This window comes from Phragmites australis, chromosome 16, assembly GCF_958298935.1.
Source record: "Phragmites australis chromosome 16, lpPhrAust1.1, whole genome shotgun sequence".
In the NCBI taxonomy this organism is placed as follows: Eukaryota; Viridiplantae; Streptophyta; class Magnoliopsida; order Poales; family Poaceae; genus Phragmites; species Phragmites australis.
The window spans coordinates 20,201,428-20,213,939 of NC_084936.1; the positions used below are offsets into that span (position 1 = coordinate 20,201,428).

General features: G+C 43.4%; 1 protein-coding gene across 1 annotated transcript; it reads left to right on the forward strand.

Annotated features, from left to right (window-relative positions):
• Positions 1-2,899: 2,899 nt before the first annotated feature.
• On the forward strand, positions 2,900-8,228 carry LOC133895696 (uncharacterized). Its single transcript, XM_062336175.1, has 7 exons — positions 2,900-3,485; positions 3,996-4,139; positions 4,214-4,579; positions 5,177-5,419; positions 5,977-6,069; positions 7,456-7,656; positions 7,746-8,228. Exons 1-7 carry the CDS (start codon positions 3,114-3,116, stop codon positions 7,956-7,958), a joined length of 1,632 nt encoding a protein of 543 aa, XP_062192159.1. The 5' UTR covers positions 2,900-3,113; the 3' UTR covers positions 7,959-8,228.
• Positions 8,229-12,512: the final 4,284 nt, after the last annotated feature.

Sequence of the window (12,512 nt, forward strand, 5' to 3'; positions counted from 1 at the left end):
GCAAGTAACAGCTATGTATATAAACACATCTCACTTAAAACAAAAGCATTTAGAAGGAAAACGTTCTTCTTTCAGCAATCAGAACAAACCACATGGTTTTTAAGAGATTATTGTTTCGGAATCTTCGTTGAAACAGAAACGACAAACTTCAATCCCAGTCTCCCACAAAACATGGCATTCAACTCCCAGCATTCTGAATTCTCCAAATATCATAAAAAGAAATGTATGAATGACATGATGCAACTCCATTTTGAGAGTTGGACGATGCCAACAGCTCATGCAACTCCATGTACCGGTACGAATCACGCGCGATGGCAGTGATCGGCCTTTATCACCATATGAAGTGCATAAATGCATATGTATGCATGTGAATTGACGTCAATTCTTTATTTCTTTTTGAATAGCTCAAGATGAAAATCACCACTGATTCATGAAAACAAACTGATTTCATGAAGATAAAGGTACAATCCCGATTAATAAGAAAAACCTTGATTTAAATAATCAAAAGCAACGACATCCATAGTTTAAATGGATTTGAAAATAAAACCATATATTTTCAATTTCTGTTTGCAAAAGAAGACATGCATATAAACATAGCATAGAACCACACCCCCAAGTTACTTGCCTTTTACCCAAAGCGACGGATCCGAAGAAAAATCACGGCCGCCCAGAAGAGGTACCACCTGTACAGGTATGTGATTAGCACTAAAACACATTTGAAGCACATAAAATAATGAAGCGTCAACCCTACGTCGGAAAACGTCGCGTCTACGCCGACATTTCGAACAACTGAACAGAGAGTTGTATCACATGAAATGATACACTATTTCCGATTTAGGGCTGAACTAAAATCCTCATTACTTGGATTTCACTTCGACAAACTGAATACTGCAATTCGGATGTCGTATCTTCGAGTCAACCACGATTGTCAAAATGAATCGATCTATTGATCACATGAAATGATACGACACGAATTAACTGATTTGATTTAATCCAACCACAAAAAATCCAGAAAATTACCGAAAATTCGCCTTCGAAAATTTGACGACAAATCCGACGAAATTCCAAACTTTCCAACTTTTTCCCTCTTTTTTTCTTTTTCCTTTTCTTTTCTCCTTCTTTTTTTTCTTTCTTTTTCTTTTCTCTTTCTTCCCTTTTCTTTTCTTCCTTCTTCTTCCTTTTCTTTCCTGGCTTCTTCCTCTGCTCTGCGTCGCTGTCTGCTTCGGCCGGCTGGGAGCTTCGGCGACCCACCGAGGGAGAGAGAGGGAGGCGCCGGCGGCGGCCGGCGGCAGCGGCGCGACGGAGCGGCGCCCGACGGCGAGCGCGGCGCAGACGCGAGGCGCTCGCAGCAGCTGCGTGCGGCGCGGCCGGTCAGGAGGCGCGGCAGGCGGCAGCACAGCGGCGGCGCCTGGCTCGACGGCGAGCAGGGACGCGGCGGAGCGGCGGCGGCAGGGCGCGGCACCGGCGGGCTGCAGCGGCCGGAGGGTGGTGCAGCAGCGGTTGACGGCGGCGCACGGCAGCGCGCGGTCGGGCGGAGAGAGAAACGAGAGGGAGAGAGAGAGTTCGAGAGAGAGAGATGGGTGAAGAGTCTGGATGGATCGGGTTGAGGACCGATCCATCCAGCACTTATCCCCTTTTTTTTTATTATTTTTTTTTCCAAAACAACGGACGGTCTAAACGTATTGGGCTCGCTACGGATTCTAGAGTGCCCGGAATGGACATATGAATAGCAAAAATGGGTTCGTCTCGACGAGATGAACGCAACCACGGTCTCCGATCGGTCATCCGAGCGACGGATTAAAAGGTCAAAGTTTTGGTCAACTCCTCCCTCTTTTTTTTTCGTTTTTTTTTCTCTTCTTTCTCAAAAACCAGCATTACAGTCATTCAAAGAATAACAAAGGATATGATTTGATTAAGCACAATAATTTGCAGCTGGGGTATTAGTAGAATTTGAGGCATTTTATCCTCTTGAAAACCACATGTCATTACATTAAGTACAAATAAAGTTTTGATAAAGTATAATACTACAACACACATTGGAACACACCTAGCATGCTCGTCCAAGCGACGAGAATAATCACTGAGTTGAGATCTTTCCTTAGTGGCTTGTGAACTCCGCTCACCGCGCCACCACTCCGCGAAAGTGTCGTGGCACGTCCTAGGCCCGTAAGAATGGTGAAGAGTTTGAGGCATGATTAATACAGTAGTTCATTTGGAACACACCCATTACGCTCGAACCGAAGAGCGCCACCAAATCATCCAGGCTTCCCTTTCAGATCGAGTGGATGCGTGCAACAAACAATGCAACAAGGCGTTTCTTCACGGCAAAATCCATACTATATTAGAAGCGCCAACTATGAGAGCGTAAACCAAAGACAAAAGGCACATGACAAATACACGTACCGAATAGGTGCTGAGATTAATTGTTCTACTCAACCAAGATCTAAATGCTTATTTGAAAAAAAACACGAAATTTACACGGTCTCGTTCGGTTTTCATACGAAACCGTGATAGTTTCTGAATACCGTGATAGTTTCTCAATGCGATCAAAGACAATTCTTGTGCTCTAGGCTTGCTTTACCGTGATAGTTTCCCGCCAACCGTTACGTTACAAACGCAAAGGTGTCGCAGTCTCGTGGTCGCGAGGTCCACTGTGCAGGCGCAGCAGAGCACGGGTCTCCGGATTCTTTCCAGCTCGGCCACGGCCGCTGCTTGAAATAGAGCTCAGGCTACTGTTGGTCGGAAAGAAATTAGATTCGGTTTATAAAGAAATTCTATTGTCTTGTAGAGATCTTTCAATAAAAATCTCTTATAATTTCCCTGTCCGTCGGCTCGTCCAGACGCCCGTACCCGGCGTCAGTTTGGCCGGACCTGCTCGCCCCGCGCGCCTGCGCAATCCAATCCAACGCAGCAGCACGCACGCTGGGTCGCTGGCGGGCGGCGGCGGTGGGGCGGCTCTTAGAAAAACGCGAACTCGCGCGGCGCCCGATCTCACGAGCCAAAAAACAAAGCCAACGAGGCGGGCGAGCAAGCAAGCAAACAGGCCACACAAAACTGAAGCTCACGGTCACGGGCGCGCAGCAAACTCACGCGGGCAGCTCGGCCCTCTGCCGATGGCGCCGCGGCGCGGCCTCGCCGCGCCAATCCTCCTCTTCCTCGCGCTGCTCCACGCCCTGGCCCTGTTCCCGCCACAGGGCGAGGCCGCGCCGGCGCCGTTCCGGGCGAGAGACCTGCTCCCGCTGCTGCCGCGGCAGCTCGCGTGGCAGCTCATGGGCGCCACCGCCCACAGCGCCGTCGACCTGCTCCCGTCCTTCGTCGCCGCCGTCGCGCCCGGCGGGCCCGCGGCATCCTGGCGCGGCGCGTGCTTCGACGAGAACGAGGCCGTCCTCAGGCTCACCCCCGGCGGCGCCGCCGGCCGCAACGGAACTGGCGGCGGCCTCAACAACACCAGCTCTAGCCTCGGCGGCGCCGTCCTCCGCCTCAAGGTGCCCCTCACATTGCCCTGAACCCGTGAGCTTCTTACTAGTAACTACTGACACTAGAGCTCGAGACTGTAGTGATTTGCTTCCTTAGATTCCACTACATTGCCTATCTAATTCTGTGATCCAAGTGCCTCTTGACTGGGACTGAAGCGAGACAAAAGAAAGTTTGGAAAACTAAATTAAATACAACAAGACAAAACAACACTCATGTTTGGAACACGAATAGAATGCCCACCGATTATTGCTCATTATTGGTACCCGGCTGGTGGCAAACAATAACAATGCCAAATTGTCAGTGTGCATATCCCTATCATTCTGTCCTGTGGTGCACAAATGTGGAGGCATGGTCCTAAGTTTGATTTTCGTTTTTCTTTGGACATCGGCACTTTTGACATATTTTCGAAGGCCATTTGTCAGTAGTATTACAAGTAAAAAAAAGGCATTCTTTGTACTTAATCATCGTGCTTTATGATGAGTTTTTATGTTACCAAATGTTTCTGTGGGGCAATATAGACGGCTTCGCCTCAGAGCTGGACATGCATGGATGTGTATGTATTTGCAACTCCATACAGGATAGGATGGGATTACTATATGAGAGCAAACGGAAATCACACCTTTGAGATTAAGGCGTGGGAAGAAGCGGCAGAAATTGAATATGTACGTCTCTTCTGAAGGTTGACACCTGTTTTTCTTTTAGCATTGTCACTTGATATTTCTATTATCTGCACCAGGTAAAGCAGCATGGCGTTGCCATTTTCCTCATGCCGTCTGGAATGTTGGGAACGTTGTTATCCTTGGTTGATGTCATACCTCTGTTTTCAAACACTGGTTGGGGTCAGGATGCCAACTTGGCATTTCTACAGAAGCATATGGGAACTTCATTTGAGAAACGTTCTCAACCATGGTCTGCAAATATAAGAAAAGAAGACGTACATTCTGGTGACTTTTTAGCCCTTTCAAAGATCCGGGGACGATGGGGTGGATTTCAGACATTAGAGAAATGGGTGACCGGCGCATTTGCTGGGCACACTGCTGTCTGCTTGAAAGATGAGAATGGCACCCTTTGGGTTGCAGAATCAGGCTATGAAAATAAAAAGGTATTTCTGTGAAGTTCTTAGTTCAGTGGTAACATAGGACTTTGACCTACATCCTTAAAATATAATCTAAAAAATAAATGTAAAAAAATAGTTGACCTTTTCCTATTTCAGGAAGCAAATCTTTGGTGATGTTTCCTGCTTTCTCCATCTGGTGACATGATATTTATAACCAACAACATTTTCAACCTTCCTTTTTTGTTTTAGGATATTTAATTTTCTCATAAACTGCTAATGGATACAGATCAATCCAGTCCCTTGAATTCGATTTCTCTAGCACTGATTTGACTGGATAAAGTGCGCATTATGCACAATCTTTGAAGTAGATTAGATCTTGCTTAACCAAAACAAGATTGATGGTAGATATAACTTTTGATGTAGAATTTGGATATGAATTAAGCTTGAATTAATCTTGGGCTCACTGTAAATAGTTATAGTAGAGAATGGAGTTCCAGATAACTTTTATGTATGACGTGAAATTGAAATTATACTCGTGAGTTGGCAGAACTTAGTAGTACATGATTTTCTTGCGCTTACAATTTGCACGCACTTTATCATACAAATAATTGCGTTTTCAACAACATATGGCAATAATGACAGGGTGATGAAATCATTAGTATGGTTCCGTGGGATGAATGGTGGGGAATGGCACTTAAAGAAGATTCAAATCCTCAGATAGCATTTTTGCCGTTGCACCCTGATGTACGGGCCAGATTCAACGAAAGCGCTGCATGGGATTTTGCCCGAAGCATGTACGGAAAACCCTATGGCTATCATAATATGATATTTAGTTGGATTGATACGATGTCAGACAATTATCCACCTCCTCTTGATGCTAACCTGGTATTGCTCTTTGTCTTTGGTAAAACTCAGTAACTGTTTCAGTTTCTTTGCAAATTGCCTCTTGCAGCTTGGAGCTTTCTGCTGTGGTATCCGTATCGTCATCCATGTCGGTCTTTTGCATTGTCATGTTTCTGAGTGACATGCATACATATCATAGTGACATGCCCAACATGCTTTATTATTGAAGCTGGTGTTAAGCATTCTAAATTTACATGAAACTCACAAGACATTTAATGACAGTGAAAAACTTCCTAGACAAAGCCAGGTGAATTTTCTCTTGGCATCACTTAATTATGCATAATATGAGAATGAATGGAGATAAGTTTAGTACATGAGTTTCTGAATAAGTTTGGGGTGATAAAACCTGGTGAGGCCGTAAGGTACAAGATACTAAGATAGTCTGAAATTTCCCATTGTAACCCTTAGTAAAATGTATCAATATTGTTTTTAATATATTTACCTTTTTGGTCTTATGCATATCTTTGCTCGGGATATTATATTTCCTTATTTATATTATTGTCATGCTGCACTGTTCAGTTCGTCAATTCTATTCCCAGGTAATGGCTATTATGTCAATGTGGACCAGATTGCAACCACATTATGCTTCTAACATGTGGAACGAAGCTCTGAATAAACGACTTGGGACTGAGGTATATAATTGTAACGTGCCACACTTACTACTGATTCGAGCTGATGGGGACTGAAGATTCTGCCGTTTGTTTCTAATATGTAGTTAATTATGCTGAATCAAGTTCTATGTTCTGTTTTGGTAGTAGATCTTGGTATACATTCTATGAAAATATAAATATACTGCGATAATTACGGATGATTTTTATTGAGCCTCGTGAGCTGTTTATATAGAGTATATGGTGGCTTGTATCCCAAGCAATCCTAAAAATAAGATGGAAACTAATTCTATCATATCATAATAGTCCGATTCTTTACTATATACTCTAACATCCCCCCGCAGTCGTAGCATCAGCAACGCGGACGCTCAGACTGGAGTGGAAGCCGACGATTTGCTTAAGATGATGATAGCTCTTTTGTTGCTGAGGTAACCGAGAGCGAGGTGATTGCGGTCTTAACCATAGAGGATGATGCAGGCCTAAAGCACCAACACGAGCACACACGTGCGTAAAGTTAGGTTGATCCATTCGAGGACCTCGACTGGTGGTGGCGGTGGCCTCGATGGGGTGGCGGATGCAGCCTGGAGGTGTTGGAGGAAGGCGCTAACTCGAAGCGATAGTTGGTGTGGTGACGAGGACGACGAGCGCGTCGCGTCCAACCGCAATGCCATTGGAGGAGAGGAGGTGCCGGAGAGATCGAAGCCGATGCGGTGAAGTTCGGAGGCGAGGAACATCAATGGATCGATAGGGCGACACAAACTGATCTATGATCGAAAAAATAGAGAAAATCTAATCTGAAGATAATCAGGAAAAACTTTAATTGGCAGTAGCAAATATTTAGATCGGCGACACGAACACTAAACTACGGGTGGCACTATCCTCAGGAGAGATCATGGAGATCACATTAGCTCCCAGGGGCGGCACGGTGGAAGCTGTGGAGGTGGTGGCTCATGAGCGGCACCGGCTCTGATACCATGTAGAAATATAAATATACTACGATAATTATGAATTATTTGTATTGAGTCTCGTAGGTTGTTTATATATAATACATTGTGGTTTAGGTGCCAAGCAATTCTAGAGATAAGATAAAAATTAATTCTACCCTACCATAACAGTCGGATCCTCTACCATATACTCTAATACATTCTTCTTTTGAAGCTAACCTATAAATGGGATTGGTAGTTGCTTATTGTCGTTTGGATCAGAGCTGACCATGGTTACTCTGGCATGAAACAGGGGCCTGTCCTGACCAGTTGACTGTATTGCCTGAAGCAAGATGGTCTTTTGTTTAAATTTGGGAGCTAGTAGTTTAGTTTGATTTTTCTTTTATTATCTGTTATGCCTACTGTAATGCAAGTATTGATATTGACTAATGTTCAGTTAACTGAGAAAATCTTTGCTTCTATGTAGAAATTAGACCTTCATGGGATCATAACCGAGACTGAGAAACGCGGCATGTCTTTCAACCAGTTGCTCACCATACCTGAGCAAGATGACTGGGAATACAGCGATGGCAAATCGACGACGTGCGTCGCCTTCATCCTTTCGATGTACAAGGCGGCTGGAGTATTCGCTCCCTTCACGGAGTCAATTCAGGTCACAGAATTCACTGTAAGCCATTTCGACGCGTTCTGCTGCACCTTTTGGGATCCATCCGAGTTACCTGCCGTGACTGACAAAATCCCTTGTATCTTCCATAGATTCGGGACGCCTACATGCTGAAGATCTTCGAGGACAACCAGACGAGGCTGCCAAGCTGGTGCAACGCCGCGGCGGACAGGCTCCCCTTCTGCCAGATCCTCGGGGGGTACAAGATGGATCTGCCGGAGTACAACACGATCGAGCCGTACGCGAGCATGAACGAGAACTGCCCGTCCTCGCCGCCCGCGTACACGCGGCCGTCGCGCTGCTGATCGCCATGGCGTTCAGGGAAGACAGTGATCAATCGGAGTAGGCAGGCGTTGGTCAGGGCGTAACTGCGCAAGTGTAAATAGACCACGCCGTGTGCAGCAGTGGTTTCGCTGGTAATTGAAGCGTTGACAACAGGCTGTGAACGGAGCATGTAGGTGGTGGTTTGTTCATGCAGTAATTGTACTTGGTTTAGAGAACGTGCTTATGAAAAAATCAGGTTTTTTTCTTAACTATATCATGTAAGGGCAAGTGCTTATTTAAACATAGTTGTTTATACCAGTGCTAACAAAATAGTTAACAATGTTTAAGTATTTATAGTCTTTGTTTGTATTTAGAAATTTCAATTTTTATATAGATATTTACTACTCTCTTTCCTTAAGCATCTAGCCATAAACATCTAACATTGTTCCTGTAATAAAGTGATTATTTGCACAGTTCATGCATGTGAATCATTGGAACTGGATAATATTGAAGGATCGGAACAAGTAATCAACTATATATTTACCTCTGTTGCTTTCATTCCGTGTGCCGTTCAGTGGGGACACGACGTAACCCAAAGAGCTGAAACCAAAATTCCATCCTGAGTTTCAGTGGTGCATGCATGCATGCATCCCAGGTATCGATGCACGGCGGCAAACACGGTACAGTCCCCATTTCATTGGACCAGTCTCGATGCAATTTGAATGGCTAAGACAGCGGCACATATGCTGCACGTACAAGTGGTTTTACAATGCCCCCACGAAACATCATCGGAAGGCTTTGCTCAAAGCTCCCGTACGTAGAAGAAGCTGCATCCGGATCATAGACACCGATAGCGTTGGTAACATGCAGCAGTTTGCACTCTCCCAAGCCATTCGATGGATCCGCAACGGCTAGGGTGACCTGATCCCGATCCGTACAACAAGGGGAACTAGAGGGAAATTTGACGATTTGGCACTCAAACTCTCAAAGGAGTGGCTTCGACAATTAAAAAAAATCTGGTACACTACAAATTGCCGTCCAAATTGTTGCCACATTGATCATTGTCACTTTGGACCGATATGACCTTGTCCCACCTATCAGTGCCCTCTTCTCTTTTTTTTTTCCTTCCTCACTCGAAAATTTCTACTGTATAACGGTTATACAAATTATATGAGTTGTAAATTATTTTGACAAAAATATAATAATGTAGAGAATGCTATCAACAATCATCTCATGAAATTGAGAAAAAAAAAAGAGAATTCAGTGATTCATACAGAGATACTATTTATAGATAAAATTTCTCTTTTTTATTTCTTCTTATACAAGTTGTTTGACCTCTCAAAATTTATAAGATGGTAGATGATAGTATGCTCTATACTATTATATTTTTATCGAATTTTTGTACAACTTCTAACATTGAGTTTTTATTAATTAGTCATACAAACTTGTATTTATGTAATAGTTCCACAGTTCTAACCTAGGATAGCGCCTGCCACCTCGAGTAGCTGCCATCCTAATAGCATGGAGTGCAGTGGTGGATCTAGAACCAAAATGATTGAGTGTCCTATACATGTGACTACTCGTCTGGGTGTTCTATTTGTTCAGATAAGGGGTGTCATATAGGTCTGATGTACATAATGTATCTTTAGAAACGAAAACTACTCAGTGTTCATTGCACCCCCTAACTTCTAGGTGGGTCCGCCCCTGATGGAGTGGGTCGAGGGCCTTGCAAGCGAGCTCCCGGCTATCAGGAAAGATGAAAAAGAAGCATGGATCTAGGTACCAACAACAATACAGTTTTGGGAAGGCTTCTTGTTGGTTGGAAGACTAGAAAGGCACAGAGTCAGTCCTCAATTAGTTGTTCTTTTCCTTTTTATCAGTATAAAGCTTTGTAACAATGTTCAATACTTATCTAGCGAAGGGAGGAGCTAAATAGGGATGTAACCTCCTAAAACTCTATCCTATCCGAATGAAAGGCAGAGCTCATGTGTAGCAAATATGGCCTTATTAAGACATGTAAATGATTTTAGTGATTAATGATAACATAGTCAATGGGATTAACATAATTATCAAGTGTATGCTTTAGTAGACCTCATAGATGCAATACATGTAGAAGCCACCGAAGCAGAACTCAAGAAAGTTTTAATCGGACAAGTTCAGGAAAAATTGTTAATACCGGATGGTCTGGTGATTAGTAAGAATTCACATCGGAGTATTTTGACTCAGAAGAGAAAATCGAAAGCCTTCCCAGATGGCCTGGTGTTGGAGTAATATGCACACCGAATCATTTTATAGAACTTGTGCATATCTCTAGAAGAAAGTTTTGTATACGCTGGATGATCTGATGCTCAGAGGCTAATACATACCGGAGTATTTTCAGAAGATGGTTTAAAAGTTATACACACCAGATGGTCTGGCGAATGAATAGTTGTCCACACCAGAGTATTTTTCAGAAGATGTTGCAATGATAAGTTTTTGTGTGGTTGTACATGCCGGATGGTCCGGCGATCAAAAGATCTACACGTCGGATAATGTTCAGTAAGAAATTGCTCGGTTGGCTCAAGTCTACATGCTGGATAGTCCGGCGATGGAGTTCATGATAACGTCGGAATATCCGATGTTCATAATGAGTTTGAGTGAAGTTCTAATAGCTAGTTTTTACTGTTGTACATGCCGGATGGTCCGGTGCTTGTACTGCTGTTGACGCCAGATCATTCGGTGTTCACAATATTTTTTAATCGTTTGGGCAATGGCTAGTTCTTGGGTTTGAGGCTATAAATACCCCCTCACTCAGCTAATTGAGTGTGCTGGAATTCAGGGAAGCTCATAGACACTTGATAAGACATCCAAGCCATCAAATTGCAAAAAGTGATCATTCAAGGCAATTAAGTATAAGATTAAGGGAGTGATTAATGCTATTAGGAATAAAGAGAGTTGTTGCTAGGTGTTACTGTCTAGAGAGAGGATCAAAGAGTGATCCTACATTGTACCAAGTAGTGCGTCGGCACCTTGGAGTCTTGGTGACTCGTCGGCAGCGTGAGCCTTGATGGTTCATACTTGTTGATCCTCCAACTTGGTGTAAAGCGGCGGCAAGACGCTTGTATGGAGACGTGGAGACCCTTGCCTTGGTGGCTCAAATTCCGAAGTGAATACGACGGTAAGTGATCGGAAGAGAGGCTTATGATGAGGTCTTGTCTTTGTGGCTTAGTGACTCAACCTACTTGAGGCTTAGGTAGCTCAAGGGTTGTGACCAGATGCTGTCCGGGAGCTATAGCCTAGGTGGCTGCTTCAACGTGGACTAGAGGTGTCATTTATAATATTGATACTACGGGATAAAAATCCCTTATGCTAAGTTTGCTTTCTTTACCGTTTTTACGTTTTCACATTTACATACTTATAATATATCTTAGCTTGTTTATCTTTCTAGAGTAGTTTGCTGATTGACTATAGGTTGTAAATCTTTTTTAATGTAGAGTATACACACTAGATAAATCTATAACACATTTAGATAGAAATTAATATATGTTTATCTTGTGAAGTTTTTAGAGCTGATTAGTTTTATATGTCATAATTCACTCCTTATGACGTCATCGATCCCTACATTTTGTCAGCTTCCTTTCAAAAGAAGTGGCGGCCTCCATATGTAGATTCGTTGCTAGCTCCTATGACAGCTTCATCACCGCAAGGGTGATGCTGACTGATGCGTGAAGGTGGAGGAAGGGGTCTAGGAGGCCGGGCGAGGGGAGGGACGACAAGAGGTGGCGCGGGAAGTGGGCCAATGAGTGGAGCATCGCGGCATCACCAACGTTGGTGCCAAGCCCCTGCACATCACGTAGGCAATAGCAATGGCAAAGGGGGTGCGAGGGAGGGACAACTAGTGGCACCGACGAGGCATCGACCATACATAGGATGGAGGGCGAAATATGGTGTCAACGATTGGTAAAGTTGATTATGCAAATACTTATTTAAAATATAGATAAATGTTTATCAACTGTGCGTATCAAAGAGGAGGGCATGCTATTTTATACACGTTCAAGTTTCCCTTAAGATAATAGTCACAAACCTTGTTCTGTATTGATTAATCTTAGAAGAAGACAAATATAATAGTATGTGCCTAGATCTAATACTAATGATATTGATGAGTTTCTCTCATGTTCTAAATCCTGAATTTATTATCGACTGAATCTAATCGTAGCTTGAATCTTCTATAGATCTCAAGATTGTATTCGGAGTCTATGAGTGTAACATCCACGGATTGTATTACTTTTGAATATCTGGAGGTCTCCTTTCTAATCTGGAGTTAGTTTTCATGTAGAACACGATAAATTATCTAATATATCAGCATATACCTTATTTGCCTCATGTAGGTTATAAAACCTATCATATAGATGAATGACACATATACGATGATGAATTCTCTTCATGATATACCTACCACGTTTCTATTAAATCATTAATTATTAAATCATTATCACATAGGACTAGCAAGAAGAAGGTCTTGACTCTTGACATGTGGGATCGGAGAAAAAAGTATCCCAAAGTAATAGACATCGAAGTGGCAATGTTTTGAATCTCAAATTGTCCAAGCCACGTCT